Below are 15,890 nucleotides of genomic sequence, written 5' to 3' on the forward strand. Positions count from 1 at the left end.
GACACCCTTCAAGTGGTTTGCGTCAATTGTGCCTCCGTGAGTTGAGCAATTCACTTGAGCAAAGAACGTAGGCAACTTGCCTAACTGCCGTGTCCGGCGAGTTGCATACCGATGTTTGCAACTGTGACACACGCACGACGTATGATGATTGTGAATAGCAAACGACGAAGTTTGTTAAATTCCTTTGGTCAACAGATGTTTGATATGGTTTCCTGCAAAACAATTTACCATAAAATCATTTGAACTAAAACATAAGTCAAGAAGTTAATGTTTTGTAGGGTTGAGTATTTAAGATGATTTTACTTTTTCTGCATTACTTACCCACTCGCAAGAACCAGATAAGCACAAATATCGCGATTTAAATACCTTTTTCATTCACACTTTAGATCGTTTATAATCCTTCTAAATCTACCGAAATCTAAATCGCCATTGAAGCCTTCTCATTTTGCCTTTAAAAGGCTAAAAATTGTCACCGCATCAATGAATTTTATTTTGTCGGAAGGATTTTGTCATTTGAAAGTCACGTTAGAAACATGTAGGTTTGAAAACTAGAAAAGATGTTTTAGCGATCTCTATTCCGTTTTCAAATTTGAATCTAAAATTCGAATTAAAAATATGACATGAGATATATATCATTCGTCGATTAATTAATTATTGAGTTCCATCGCTCTCATTCGAAAATAAATCGTTAAATGGTTATTTTTTTTTATTTTCCTCAATTAATTTGTTTTGTTGACTATTAGAGATATTAATGCGCACAATTTTAATGAATCCTTTTAACTACCTGTGAGTTACGTGGTCAGCAGTTTTATATTTTGCATTGACTCATAATAATTCACTGTTTTCCCTAGCACTATAGCTTTATTTATCCTACAAAAATTGAAATTCGCAAATGCAATAATCTGCGTTTAACCAAACAATTTTTTTAGGACAAAATATATTTCGTCCTGGTCCCGGCCAAATTGCGTAACTTTCAACAACCAAACGCGAATTTCCTTGTTGCCAGAAAAGGTCAACAATCAATTCGACAATGAAAATTTGGGTGTTTGTTGAACGTTGTGCAATTTTGCCGGGACCAGGACGATTTTTAACTCTCAAAATTTTTTACATTTATTGCGAGGAAAACTGCCTAGAAAAAATTAAAACCTGATTTAGACTGTTCGTTTGAAAAACTCTTTATATTTGTTAATATTGAGCCCAAAATTGTCGGGAACATTGTAGTCTTCTATTCTCTATAATAATGGAGGATTTCCCTATTCCTGATTTAGATATCATTCCGAAAAAACTCTGATCTAGATTATGTAGAAAAGACTTATTGATCAACGTTTTTATCTCCTATAATCTCCTGTCGGATAAAAATTACAATCCGTATTTTTTTATAATTTATGAAGATGTGAATGTGGCAGTCTGCACGGAGTCTTAATAAAGTTTTATTTATACCTCATTAAAACTTTTTGATATAATTAATTACAGTTTGCCTCCCCTTACCTAAAAGTGTCACGCAAAGCAGAACTCGGTTTTTATATCTCTAAAAAGAGCCATTAATAATTAATTAAATGCTCTCTCTCTCTCATCCCACGCTTGAACAGGTCTGAACTTAGAAGGGGCGTTTTTCGGCGAGAATGAACATCTAATCGTTTTGTGCGCGTCTTCTCTCATTCGGCCAGGTGGGTTTGCGTTTCGAGCATTGGTGCTCTGGAAATTGTCTCGAAGCGCACCGCCTCATAAATCACACATTTCCGGGAAGTGGACCGACTTTATAAATACCGCGGCGAGCGGGCGAATTCTCGCTTCAAAAGTGCTGCTCTTTTCGAAGGGCGGATTTGATGCTGGCCAGCCGGCCCCTTTTTCCAAATACACACATATCGCACTGGCGCGCGCCTGTGAAATGGAGAGCGATTGATCTGCTCGCAGCTCATTATAAATACATTCATAAGCGCGCTCGGCACCTTTTTCCATTCACGCATTCACCGCGTGCTAGCGATCGTTTGAGAAAAGTTCTCGTTAATACTATGAACGTGTTATAATAACTGACTGCCTGCATTTCTAGTGATAAAAAGCTCTAATTGAAAAATGCATAGGCGAGTGGGAGTTTCGCTTGACTATAAAAAACGAATCAAACGCTTACAAGCCTCTTGTTTAATTAAGTGGATTTTAGAAACTACTTTTAATCACTCTCGCTTCGAGCTTTGATAATTAATCAATTTAACTTTTTGTGCAGTTTGTAGTTATTCTAATTTCCTAATTTTGTTTTTTTTATTCTCTGGTTAAGGTCAAGAGAATTATTTGTGGAATTTTAGGCCGAAAAAATAAAACTCAATTCGCGTTCAACCCTAAAAAAAGAGCAGGGTACGATCGAAAATTTAATCCAGCAGGCACACACGCCCACACCATGGTACAACCGTTTGCTGTATATCCAAAATTAACAGACAGAGTTTTTTCCAGATTATGTATTCATATCACGTTTTCGCATCCTTGCTGTTTTTTACAATTTGTGACATGAGCGTTTCCTCAAATATTCGCTCTCTATTAAATAAACGTTTATTTGCCAGGCAAGCCTCAAATTCAAATAAACATATAAGCCGTTTTTGCCATCCATATGGTTAATATTCAATTCGTATGATTTTCTCCAGCAATTTCTACAATCGCAGCTAACTGACGAGGAAAGTCGGAGCTGGTTGATGATTGAATCAAGAATCCGGCATCCGGCTGAAGCAAAATGTGTGGGCGGTCGTCCGACGAGTGTCAGGCGCTCGTAAATTCCACGTTTGTTCGCGAGCAATAAACCGGCTAGCTCTAGCTTCAATTACGCGGGAGATTTAATTACTCAGCTTACGGCTGCTCCCCAGGCATTATTCCTTTTCGACTCTGTCTCAGTCAGCAGCAGAATTGATTTTCGAATTTCACTGTGCGATACATATAAAATTTGCAGTGAGTTGAGAAAGCTCTTTTGCAAGGTAAATTGCTCTTATGCGGAGTTGCGCTGCAGCAGCTATACAACGTTCCAACAAGTTCCATTTATCGCGTGCTGAACTTTTTCCACCCCTATTTCCCTCCGGAACGCCCGGACTGAGTAAAACTCATCTATACTTTTCAATGCGCCTGATTCCGAAATAAATCAAAGAGAGCATTACAAACCGTTGAGTTCATTGGTCTGATATAAAGATGCTCGATTTGAAATACCTTTGCTAATGCAATGATGTATGTATATTAATATTTTTAAACTGTTTTTCAATGGGTTTATAGTCGAGCAATCACGCCGAGTGTATTTTTATATTCAGCGATTTCACATCTACTGGTAACATTAGCAATTCTCTGAACGCATTCAATTCTACAAACTTTATTACTAACAGATGTCCAACAGAATTAGCGAAATAATGAGGAACGATATAGTGAATTCTTTACAAAGAGGCAGCTGTACATTTTTATTTCAAGGCATGAATTAAATTGAAAAATTCTCATGATTGTTTTGTTATTTACTTTTCAAAGTTTTGGGTTGAATTATTCTTTTGTTTGATTGTATATAGCAAAGTTTTCTTGCGGCAAATAAAAAAATCGCGTGCTCTCTTATATATGGTCTACGTATTAAAATCGTAAAGAAAGAGAGAGAGAGAGAGAGAGAGAGAGAGAGAGAGAGAGAGAGAGATGCGCCAGCTGCTCAGCTTTTGTTTAGAGGAAAATAGCTGGAAGCCGCGATAATCTGTAGCGCGAATACTGTGTGTTGGAGATTAAATGTTGTATTTAAAAATGGTCCAAAAACAGCTTTTAAATACTCTGTGTTAAATTTAGAATACAATGAAGAAAATACAAAAGCTCAAAGCAAACCAATTTGTTATTAAATTAGACCGCAACTCGCAGTATTATTAAAAACGAAAATCAGTGAGACAATACTGCAGCAGGGAAGTGAGTTTTAATATACTGATATAATAATTTATTGCTGAACGTTAAATGCAAATTTACTTGGCATGGAAAACCACACACAGGATGCAGTTTTTGGACCGGATTGTTAGCACGAGCCAAGCAAGTGCTGCAGAACAGCTTCCTAAGTAAAATTTTATTTTATTGTAAGCAAGATGAACAGTTAAATCTAATCCCAAATTGAAATGTTCGGTAGCAACTAAATATTTTGCTTTGTTCAGTTATTAAAATGAGGAAAACACTTTTAAATAATTTCGTAGAAATGGCTTTAGACCATACACGACGTTAACTGACTGAGTGTGCAAAATTGAAGAGAAAATGAAAATCTACACATACGTCGAAGCAGGCAGGAGCTGCTCGTGAGAAAATAAATTTTTCTCCGATAACCGGAGCACGTTTTATTTTTAGCTTAAAATCCGTTAATAGCTTTTACAATGTTCAAGCTTGTTCGCAACAGATCTACTTAAATTTTTTCGTTTGCACCTTCTGCAACCATAAATGTTTATAAAAGAACCCGCATTTTTTGTTATCCCTCATCTAAAATTCCTGCTTTACAAAACAAGGAAATTGCTTTGAGATCGGATAAAAGTTGCAAACAGAAGCCACGCAAAAATGATTTCAAACGCGCTGAGCCTTGAGAAACACAGATAGAGTGCGGAAAACAAAACAAAATTATCTTTTGCGACACACGAGCGTGCAGGACGGCGGCCAGAGGGGAAATGTGCACGCCGGACCGACGACTCGTCAAATTGCCACTCGGATCCAGTTTTTGAAGTGGGCCTAATTAATGAGTGGCAGGAGGCGACCACGCCCTGTCTTTGGCGGATCAAGGTCTCGTGTCGTGGGGAATTAATTAGCGCACCGAGCACGTCTTGCATCACAGATAATAATAATAATCCGGCGAGAAGCAGACACTTGGCGGAAAAGGAGCGTGTGTGTGTGTTACAATCTCGCAGCGGCGCTCAATTTCTACAATTCTCGGCGCACTTGGCATTCAAAGAGAGCCTATACGTTTCCTTTTTATGGTGCCACAGCCATTGGAGAAATCTAGCGACGCGGCGTAAGTTAGCAAAGGGTTCTGATTAAATTGTATGGAGCTTAAAGCATGATTTAATTATGTAACTCACAACTTGTTACATCCATTTGCATATATTATGCGAGCTATGTAATTAAATTGAAGCTATGGCTTTAATGTTTCAGCTGAGGAAAAATTAATTGGAATGACCTTTTCATTGCCACTTAATGAAATAGAATATACAAATTAAATTGATAACGCAACAAAGTGCCGCGGTTAAGTAAACCATACCAAAGGGCATAGGCATCTAAGCTTTTTCGGTCGAGGAGGGTGGGTCCTTTATTCTTAAAGGATGGAATTTCATTAAAATTCCGACCTCGTTGCCTGTTTTTCGCCACATAAACTTTGATTGCGCATCAAAGGTTGATTTTATAGAGGAAGCATCGCCGGAATCGACCCCTGGAGAACGGGTCTGAGCCTTGACAGGCTGAAGAGTGCGACGCGGCGCGTGTAAGCCGCTTTTCCTTATTTTGCTGTCGGCGGTGTAGACTGTATAGAGTGCGAGGAGAAAAAATAATTCGGCAATTTCGTGCACACTGACGCAACGATTTGTGTTTAATGTACATCCTCTGACGAAAATACACCATCAAGGTTTACAACATAAGAAGTAACTGACAAGTATTCATACATCAAACATGTGCCATGCACTATTTACAGAGCTCTATAACAGATCTCGTAATAGGAGAATAATGTTTGTGAGAACTCGGCCCAAGCAACAGCTCTCAAATACAGAGAACGGCCGGAGTACTGAGATGAGGAATTCATGATAAAAAAAGACCGTGTTACAGAGCTGCTAACAGATTCCAGCCTTTTCAGAAACGATATCAAATTTGAGTTGTGATTTGTCCTTTTGTAAAATGTTCATTAGTTTGTGTGTCCTCTTCAGAGCACTCGAAGCGAGAGTGGGCAAACATGATCAATTGTGTGGAAATACAACTCAAATTTAGATCCAGAATTAGAGCACTTTAAAGTGGGTTGGTCTGAAGTTTTCAACGGCCCAAAAGCTATTTATCAACTGTCTGTTTTTGTTTGAATTATTGTCCTTTGATTGAATAACTTTAAAAGCCATATGTACAGCTTAAATGGAATATTCTTGGTTAATGTATGTCCACTAAAGCACAAAATTTAACAGCAAAAATGCACGGATGAAATTAACAATAATCCGTCAGCAATCACACATAAAAAAACAGAAATGAAATCATCAACACAAGGGAGAACTTGGTGTGGAGAAAGAAAAACGGCATGTACGCTGCTGTATTACTAATATAAAAATCAACCGCGATCGGCAACGGTGTGGTGTTTAAGACCGCCTGCGAGGCGAGAAACTCCTGGAAGGCCTGGTGGGTGGTGGCGAGTCCTGCTGCTGCTGCTGGCTCTCTTCGGCGTCCTCGGCCACCAGCTGCTCCTCTTGGGCCCTGGACCTGCTGGTGGTGCCCCTCCTGGAGAAGGACGGGGGGCTGGAGTGACGGGCCTTGGGTGCGGGGGCCGGGGTCTCCACGCTCTGGGACACGGGCTGCGAGGCCACGTGTCCAACCACGGGACTGAATCGCTTGTTGTTCAGGTTGCGGCTGTTCTTGTTAACCTTGGTAAATTTTGAGGGCGCCTCTGTTGACTCATCGTCATTCTTCTTGATGGGAGCGTGCGTGGACACGGAACTCTGCGTGCGGCGTCTCTTCAGGGCCGCGATCAGCTCGTCGTTGCTGCGGAAGGGACGGACGACGCCGTTGCGACCTGAAATGATAATTGTGATTTTCTTTTTCTTTCCGATTTTTTACAATATTTCATATGATATTTTTATTATTTTACAGGAAGAATTGATTAATGTTGGTAGATGTCACTCGAGGCTGTCATAATTTTTCAATTGAAATAAAATGAAGCTTTCTCTGTGTGTAGCGAGCTGTTTAATTTTCTGTATTTTTACAGCTCACTACGCTCACAGGAAGCTGCGTATCATTTAAACTGGAAAACTGAGTATACACACCTGAAAAATTTCTGTTTGTAAAAAAATTTTGGAAAAAAATTATATTAAGTATAACGCGACACACAGAGCCTACATAGATATTAAAATTCACTCACGCTTTTTCAACAAATTGGAATATTTTGCGTCTAAAATGAACTAAATAGGCAAAAGTTCGTATGAAACGCCAATCAAATAAAGTGAAATATATTTTCCTGCCGGTAAAACAATTAAATTTTACAAAATTCAAATAATTAAAATTAAAATAATAGTTTTATAGGCCAATACCGGCTTTGCCCTCCTGGGTAAAGTTTTAACAAGATGTTTGCCAGGTATTCTGCCTTTTCTCACGTTTTTTATAAATCTGACGACTTTAAATAACATGAATGTATTTTTTGACCAAGTGTGAGAATAAACAAATAAACAAATAATTGATAATTTACCTGCGATCAGGTACTTTTTCGTAGTGGGCTCCTCGGCTGCTGGGGCAGCAGCGGCTTCTTCTTCGGCCTCTTCTTCATACTCGACGGAGGAGGGTGCTGGCGTTGTGGTGGTGGTAGTGGTGCTTGTTGGCTCAGAGGTGACCTTTTTGCCAGCCGACGGCTTTCTCAGGGAAGACAGGCCCCTGGAGCGCTGTGGCATCGCGCGAGCAGTCGACGAGGGGACTGCAGGCACTTCATCTTCGTAGTAATCGCCGTCGTCCTGCGGCCGCGCGCTCGCCAAAGCGGCCAAGGCCACCAGCACAACCACAAACCTTAAAAAAGTTATGATTCACATTACATTTCAATTTGATATGCGTTCAAAATAATAACATTCTAGCAATCATGCCACATATATTTAAAATAACAAATTCTTGCAAATTATTACAATTGATTTTTTGCTGATGTCAAGACGGAAAAATCTGATAACTCATATTTTGTGCCTTTTTATTTAAAAACAAATTCGAGGCTCAAGATTTTTTTCTGCCAAAGAACATCAATTCAAAAGTGTCAAAGGAAAAATAACTTTCCTGATTATTTTTGATGAAGTACAGCTCTTCATTAAATATATCATCAAAACTTCCCTATTTTTGTGATATTTTCCTTGACAGTTGACAAGCAAATTACATATCAAAGGCTTATTATACGCCATGCCATGCACTATTTTATTTTCTGGAAGTTGGAAGAACAAATTTCCAGGAGAAGATGGAGCTCGCAAAATATTTTTACCCATTTATGTTCAATAAGTATTTGTTAAATATTGATTTTATAATATATGGGTTGCGTAATCATAATCTGTTTTGATAATTTTCCTTACATTAGTAAGACAATTTTTTGATCCAGAATAAGATACTATTTTACCAATTAATTGAATCAGAAAAATATATAATTAAAGCCAAAATTTGTGGATAGACGCACTTGATACAAATTGAATGTAGCCAAAATTTACAATCTTTGCAGCAAAAAAAATATACTGATTCTTAACTAGGAAGAAGAATTAAACAAGAAAATTAGAAAAAAATGCCTCTATTAATACGTAATTTAAGCAGAATGGGTGAGTAAAAGTGAAAATTTCGAGAGATAATATATACTATTTCACATTGTTTTTTTTAATTATCAGCAGCTTTTCCGGCCCCTCAGGACTCATCAGCAGTTTTTTACCAGCAAAAATCATCTAGTGAGTTGCCGACCATTCAGGACCATCTGCAGTTCAAAAACTTGCTTGCTTAAAATGCCTGAGGGGCCGCAATAGCTAATGTCCAGCATAAGATCGAGTGAAATAATTTTTCTCTTTTAGCCACCCATCATGAGTAAAATACAAAGAGCTATAAAATTAACAGCTATTTGAATTAATTTTCCAGTGCGTAGAAATAATTTCTATTTTATTGACTTCAAAACCTTCCATTAATAGCCATCGTTGCGGAGGCGAGGGAATGAAGGGCTTATTTTCCGCCAAGGGATTGAAACGGAGCAAAAAGTTCAGATATTCACCCACATTACGAGAAATCGATTTGAAAATATCATATATAACGTCTATTTTAGAGTCACCGCATAAAGGCTGATACAGTTGAAGTCTTACAAAAGGGCTTTTACGGTATATTTTTCAATCATAATACACGCGTCTCTTTGGCAAATACATTTTTGAAAGCGGCAATCAATTGCTCATTTTGCTTTTTGCAATTAGGGGGAAGCTGCGTAGTGTAGGCTCACACAATGCGGTTCGCCTACCGCTAGCTCCAATCGAAATACCATCTCCCGTGGCATTCAACGAGATTCAGCCGCCTCTCGTTTTCATCATCCCAATAACTGCTGCATTACATCAGCAACCTATAAAACACGGGAGTCGTGACAACCGCGCAATTTCTTATTTCAATTTCGTAGACGCTGATATTTTTAAGCGAGAGAAAGGATTTTTGCGCCGCCGCTCAAAATGTCAGTCAGCCAATTCCGATGAGCCCTGAATTTTTAGCAGGCGGACACACGAGTGTCAGTCCGTTTTATTCTGCCGCTGGCGGCCCTCATGCCAACTTTCCAGCAATTTCGTTCCAAACTGAAGCGGCCCCGTCTGCAGCTGAATGCTACCAATTTGCGCAGCTTGCATTTCGAAGGAAAACAAATAGAAACAAAAAGTTTGCAAACAAACGATAGAATGACTTGCGCTTGTTATACATTTGAAGTTATTTCACTCTGGACAAAGAGAACGCCGACCTTAATTCAGTGCGTGCGTGTGCGTGAAATACAGGTTTTTCACTGCACACATGTTTGAGTAAAATCGAGATCCGAAATGTCAAGTCCATTATAGTATAAAAATGCAAGTAAGTTGTTGCTCTTGAACGCGACACACATTTTTTACGGGGAGAAAAACGATGGAAATGCGAGCTGACCTGTTGGCCAGGTCCACTTGCTCGTCTTGTTACAATTTCAGCATATTGAAAACCTGAATTCTCTGAATGTGTCAGGGTGAAGGTGGCTGTTGAATTAATGGACCAGATTTCAACCCAGTTTAATTTAAATTTTTTCTATAGTTTTTTCAAGCCACCGTTCAATTAATCGAGTTTCAGAATGAAAAGTGAAATTTTGGAATATTTTTATTTTGGATGTGGGGATGTATGGGGTAAAGTTACCCTGCTGATCCACAGCGTAAAACCAAATTTTGAATCTAAAATAGCTAACATTATTTGGATGCGGATACATATATAACTAATGTTGGAAATTAAGACCCAATATTTTGTGAGCGATGAGGATATAAAAACCGAAAAACGAAAAAACTCCCCTTTTGGCAAGAAATCCAAATTCTAGACATCATTCATACGAATGGGGGACTTTATTTTGTGGAAATATTTTTACTATAAAAGGGAAAATTATGTGTGTCCATTCCGTTGATGAAAATAATTTTTCTAGAAATAATAAATTCTGTTTCTTTTACGTTTTTAGTTCAATGTAAACCCCAGCCCATCTAAATTAAGAATCAGTGTCAACTCCTCAGCTTCGAGAGGATAGTGAAGAAAGTGAAGAAATGTTACATATTAAATTCAAGGACATCAGAAAGCAGCAGCACGTCGTAAACTTAAATATCACTTACACTGACAGAGAAATATGCAGGTTGATTTCAACGGTTTATAGCCTCAAGCTTGGCATATAAACTGGAAGCAGTTTGAATTATTCTCCAAACCAATTTGCACGCGCGTGATTTTTATATGGAATGCTCCAGCGCGCGAGGCGAGAAAAGGAAAAAAGTGTTCTACCTTTTGTCTATGATAAAAAAATAATCTAATTAATTAACGAAGTGAGAAACATTCCAAGCTTTTTAATTGGAGAGCTGCAGTTGCGTCATCAGAGAAATTTCCTATCTTGTTCAACACTTCAACAGGCAAAATCGAAACTGCAGGGCGGGAAAAAACACACTATGACAAATCAATACGTGTGCATGTATTTATAAATTATGCCGCTGGTTGGCATTATTTGTGCGGACGAGAAATGGGGAAAAACACCTTTCACTGCTCTTGTTTGAAAACACGCCGGCGCACCTTCCCGCCTTTAATTACTCAACCTAATTGATTCACGCCCAAGTTTTTGTCCACAGCTCGCGAAAAGCACCACATACTTGACCTTGTCCCGGTAGTCCCACCAAATCGAATCAATTATCACGCAACTTTTTTGCACTAGGATATAACGTTCAACTGGAGAAAAGTAAGCGGGTTAAAATGTCATTTGTTTACTTAACAAATGTTGCAATATCGCTACTGTTTTATTTAGCGACTGTTTTTAATTTTTTTTTAACGCCAGACAAATGTGAATGTCTTAAGATTCTTGTTTTGTTTGAATGATGTAATACTCCTCGATATTTTGTTTCAGCAAAAGCACAGCTCCGTAGCTGTCAAATAAGCAGTAGACGAAAAATCCTCTGAATTAACTGGAGTTCTGAAGTCGCAGCAATAAATTTTTCAATCGCAAAATCTAAACTCAGTATCAACATGACAAAGAAACCACGCATATACTTTAGAAACTGCACGAAAACTCAATTTATGAAAGCAAATTAACACTCAGTTTTCTCCTTGTAGGCGTTTTTCCAATTTCTTTGTGATTTAGAGGAAAGAGGCATGTTAACAGAGGCTATTCCCATGCAAATTTCGAATCCGTTCCATACGCATAGAGTGCGATTGATGTTCCGGTGCCAAATGCAATTTCACTTTTACTTTCTTTTCCTGCGCGAGATTCGCTGGCACTTTTCCAAATAACCAACAAGCAATGCACGCTTCGGAGGCCATCGACGCACAGACCCAAGTGGCAAAAGGGTCTTTCTCCGCGAGTGCACCGTGCACCGCCGGTGCGGATCACGATTTCTCAAAATGTACTGCACCGAGCCGCAAGAGAGAAGAGCGCGCGGCCGGCCGTTCATGCGGAAAAGCCAAGTGTAATCATGCGAAAATGTAATCTGTCGTAATTCGGGTCGGGTGCAAAAACCGGCAGCTTTTATCTCTCCGCCAAACATCACCCTCGCGTCGCCTTTCCCATTTTGCGCGCTCGAGTTGAAAAAAAATCTCGAGTTGACACTTTGATTCTCCTCGTGGATAATTTCGAGGTGATCGGAGAGAAATTCTGTTGTAATCGAAAAAAATGTGTGCGTTACTCACGTGAAAGTCCGCATGGTGCTGGGATTGCGATTTGGTTAATCCAGCCGGAGATCTTACTGGAGGCGCGCGGCCGACGCGAGTTACCTTTTATATCTGGCTCCCCTCTTGCAGTTTAGATAATGCATGCTTAGTTGGGAGTGAATATCAACCTGCTCGCAAATTCCGAGAGTTTGTGATGTAAATAGGACTGGGTGACTTTGCTTCAGTGGTTATTTTACGAAACTTTGTCACTTATAAGTGTTTTATTTGTAAACAAAATTTATGAGTTTACAGACGGATTCTATGTCAGATTCGTATCAAGGCATTTTCATTTAAACAAACACAACTGCAACTTTTTAAATGTCAGCTCCTTTTAGATTTTTGTATTACAGAAATTTATTCAGTAGAAATTCTTCGATTCATTTTTAAGTGGTCCTGAAAATAGTAAGATAAATTATGAGTTTTTATCTGCTATTTTTTTAGAAAACATCGTAATATCTTTATTTAAATTTATTTTTGGAGAAAACTTTTTGCATGCTAGATTTCACATATTTATTTGGGCTTTAGCTAAAAACAAAGGAAATTTTTAAAATAATTATATTTTCGGAAATATAAACCAGCAAGAAAATATTTATATGTGCATTGAATAAAGGATATTTCATCACTTTTCAGGTTTAGTAGGGTGATTTAATTAACAAGTTTTGAAAAAATTACAGAGCGGCGTATATAAAACAGGTCTTCTAAGATTTTTTTTTTAGAATATAAAAGTGACCTTTCTGTCTACAAACCAAAACTATCAGAACTGAAGAAAAACAATATTTTTTAAATCGATTTAAGATCTCATTTTTCAAATTTCAACAAATCGCTCAAATTGTTGCATGCAAAATTTTAGACCACTGAACTTCTGGTTCCATCAGGCCATGCTTCATGAATTAAATAAAATTAATTAAACCACCAACTAGAGAGTTTCCTCGTCGGAAAAAATAGTCGACCGTGCCGATTTCATTGCCGAGTTAACGAGATTGAGGTCATGAATTTAAAATTACATTTTAATGATAACCTTTGTACATCCGTCCCGAGTTTTTGCGAGAGAATTGAGGAAAAATATAAAATGTTGTATTATTTGTTGTCAAATAAATCCAATCGTTGATGGTGATTAAATAATCATGGATTCAGAAAGGAACTAGTTTATATGCGAGCCAACCATATAATATAGCTTCTATTCACTGAACCGTTTAATTAGAACATCAGTCTATAAAGCTATAGTAACATTTCTCACGACAAAAAGTGTAGTAATCCGTTCATGCTTAATATTCAAATCTGAGAGCTATATATGAGAAGGGATTGCGCGTAACCATGCACACAACAGGGAGTAAATCAATTTTTTTTTAATATTTCCCCTTTCCTTTTGCTCTCCAAAACAACGAAACATTTTTTTTCTGGGACAGAGAGGCAAGGCAACCTCGGGTCAAAAATTTTATTATACGCGACATATTTTTAAGTGCGTCACAACGGCAGCTTGATCGAGTTTTTGAACGCTCACGTAACGAGCGTTTTTTTCTACTGGCGAACGAGAAATGATCGAGTGACTCGCAAGAGAAATTGTTATGCAACAACAATTTCATTCCAAGTGCGCGAATAATCAGAGCAGGTTCACCTCTTCGCGGCAACTTTTGCTCTCAGGCTGAATGACTGACTGAGACATATATATACACACACACAAGCACAAAGTTGGAGGTTATTTCAACATTTTTATTGTTCTCTTACACATCATGCAGTTTGTGAAAAATAAGCAGTTCGGGAACAAAAAATGCGCTAAATAGAGCACTACTTTCCAACTCCAGCAGGAAGTGGCGACCGTTTTCGGCCGAGCGACGAGAAAACATTAATTTCTGGCCGAGATGAACTGGCTGAATGAAATAAAAATGTGTGCAAGGCTGAAAAGTCGTATAATTTTGTGAACACGAGAAGATTTTCGGCAAGGTCACCCGATGAATTATTTATCAGATCGACGAACGAGACACGTGCTCAGAAGTTGAACACCATAGGGCTAAAAATGTGCGTGTGCTTGGCAGGCGTATCTAGAGCGACACACACAATAATTTTTTGTCGCGCAACCTTTCCTTGATCTGCTATTGAAAATCGCTCTCGTCGGCGTATTGCAGGAAGTGGCCACGGCAAAAAGAGATTGCACGCGTTTGAAGCCGGTTCCGGATATACATACGTTTATTATCGGCTATATAATATAATCAGATATAAAATATTATTGTGCTCCTTTAGTTGAACGTATATCTCCGCGTCACTCGGTGTTGTTATATACTGGCTACTCTTTGTTGCGCCCAATGGACGCCCTATTACGAAATTGAGCAAAAACTTGTGTATATATGCTACACATACACAGATATTGAATCATATAAATTTCGACATTGTGAATTTCTGCAACTGATACACAACACCCGAAGGATCAATGGTTCTCCGCATTTGCCATTAGTGCGTCAACCTCACGTAGAGCGCAGACAACCCGGCGTATCCCAAATGTAAAGATTAAATATCAAAGGAGTCACGAGGCAGGGAAAATTGACAAAGCATTGCGCTCTCTATAGGCATGAAGGAAAAGCGTCTCGAATTTTTTCGCGTATGAAATAAGAGAAATCATCTTCTGTTTTTATGCACGATTATTTGATGCAGATATAGTCTGCGGTCTTTTCTTTTTAAGGTTCTTCAGGTGTGATGTTTTTAACCTGCGCAATAATTTCTTTCACCTCAACCATTCAAGCGAGAAATAAAAGAATTCGTTCAAATGTCATTGCGGAGATGTGAAGTAACGATTCTATGCAACCGCACGAACAGAATAAATACCTTTCGTTACGTCGAGTTCCCTTAAGATGACTATTTAACTGTCCATATATTAACCCAACTATTCACCTAATTAATCATTTATTTAAACCGGTAGTTAAATTATCATATCCTTAAAAACTAGTTTCAGTTCATAATTTATGCAGGCTTTTTGCCCGAAGGTTTTAAATAATACGAGCAGTAATGAATAATATCAATAAATGGCATGATTTGGTCGTGAAACTCCTCTTGTCATATATTTTGCTGATATTAGGCGGAGATGTTGCCATTGTAGATCTGCGTTCAACCTGAAAATATTAATCGGAAATGGCAAGAACGTGTGCAAAGCTTTTATTGAAAGCAAACTATTGCAGCTTCAGTTTTACCCTTTTACAGCCTACACTATAGAAAAGCGTCGAGAGTAATCTTCGAGCAAAGGCGGAAGGATAAATGTTACATGATCAGCATTTTATAAATCTCCCAATAGTTTTGACCTGCGACCTACTCAAGTCAGATGAAAGGAATGCACAAGTTTCTTTTGCGTGCGTAGTGGGAAGACAATGGCCAGGCCGGGAGACGCGAGATGCGCGCGCGATGTGAGAGGATAATTTACGCGCACGGCGCGGCGCCCGGTACACAATGAATGAATGGGTGCTGGGCGCACTATTTGGAATAATGCGCGGTCCCGGCCGCGACTGCCTGCCGACAGAGCCGCGCGCTCTCGGTGAAAGGCGTGTAAAATCACCAAGGTGGAGACCTTTTTCCAGTAAAGCTTTCTCTGCTCCGTGCAGCAGGTATGTGCCTGCTCTTAAATTAATTTGAACCCGCCTTTTCGCAGAGACCGAGTTGGCGACCGCTGAGTGTGTGCTGCTTGTTCGCAATTTATTGACTGTCATTATTATTGCAAATTTTACAGCCACAATGCTAAGTTTCGCAGGACGATTTTTTTCCTTTTTGCCTCGTGAATTTTTGAAGTAATTAATAATTCAACTATTCTGCAGTGTTTTTTACCG

At 38.7% G+C, this 15,890-nt stretch overlaps 1 protein-coding gene across 1 annotated transcript; it reads right to left on the bottom strand.

The window, feature by feature from the left end:
• Nucleotides 1-5,518: 5,518 nt before the first annotated feature.
• On the bottom strand, nucleotides 5,519-12,161 carry LOC135946042 (mediator of DNA damage checkpoint protein 1). Its single transcript, XM_065494064.1, has 3 exons — nucleotides 12,064-12,161; nucleotides 7,394-7,704; nucleotides 5,519-6,724 (listed from the first exon to the last, which is right to left on the bottom strand). The coding sequence occupies exons 1-3, from the start codon at nucleotides 12,075-12,077 to the stop codon at nucleotides 6,294-6,296; spliced, it is 756 nt and encodes a 251-aa protein (XP_065350136.1). The 5' UTR covers nucleotides 12,078-12,161; the 3' UTR covers nucleotides 5,519-6,293.
• Between the last annotated feature and the right edge of the window lie 3,729 nt (nucleotides 12,162-15,890).

Source organism: Cloeon dipterum, chromosome X (genome assembly GCF_949628265.1).
Source record: "Cloeon dipterum chromosome X, ieCloDipt1.1, whole genome shotgun sequence".
Lineage (NCBI taxonomy): Eukaryota > Metazoa > Arthropoda > Insecta > Ephemeroptera > Baetidae > Cloeon > Cloeon dipterum.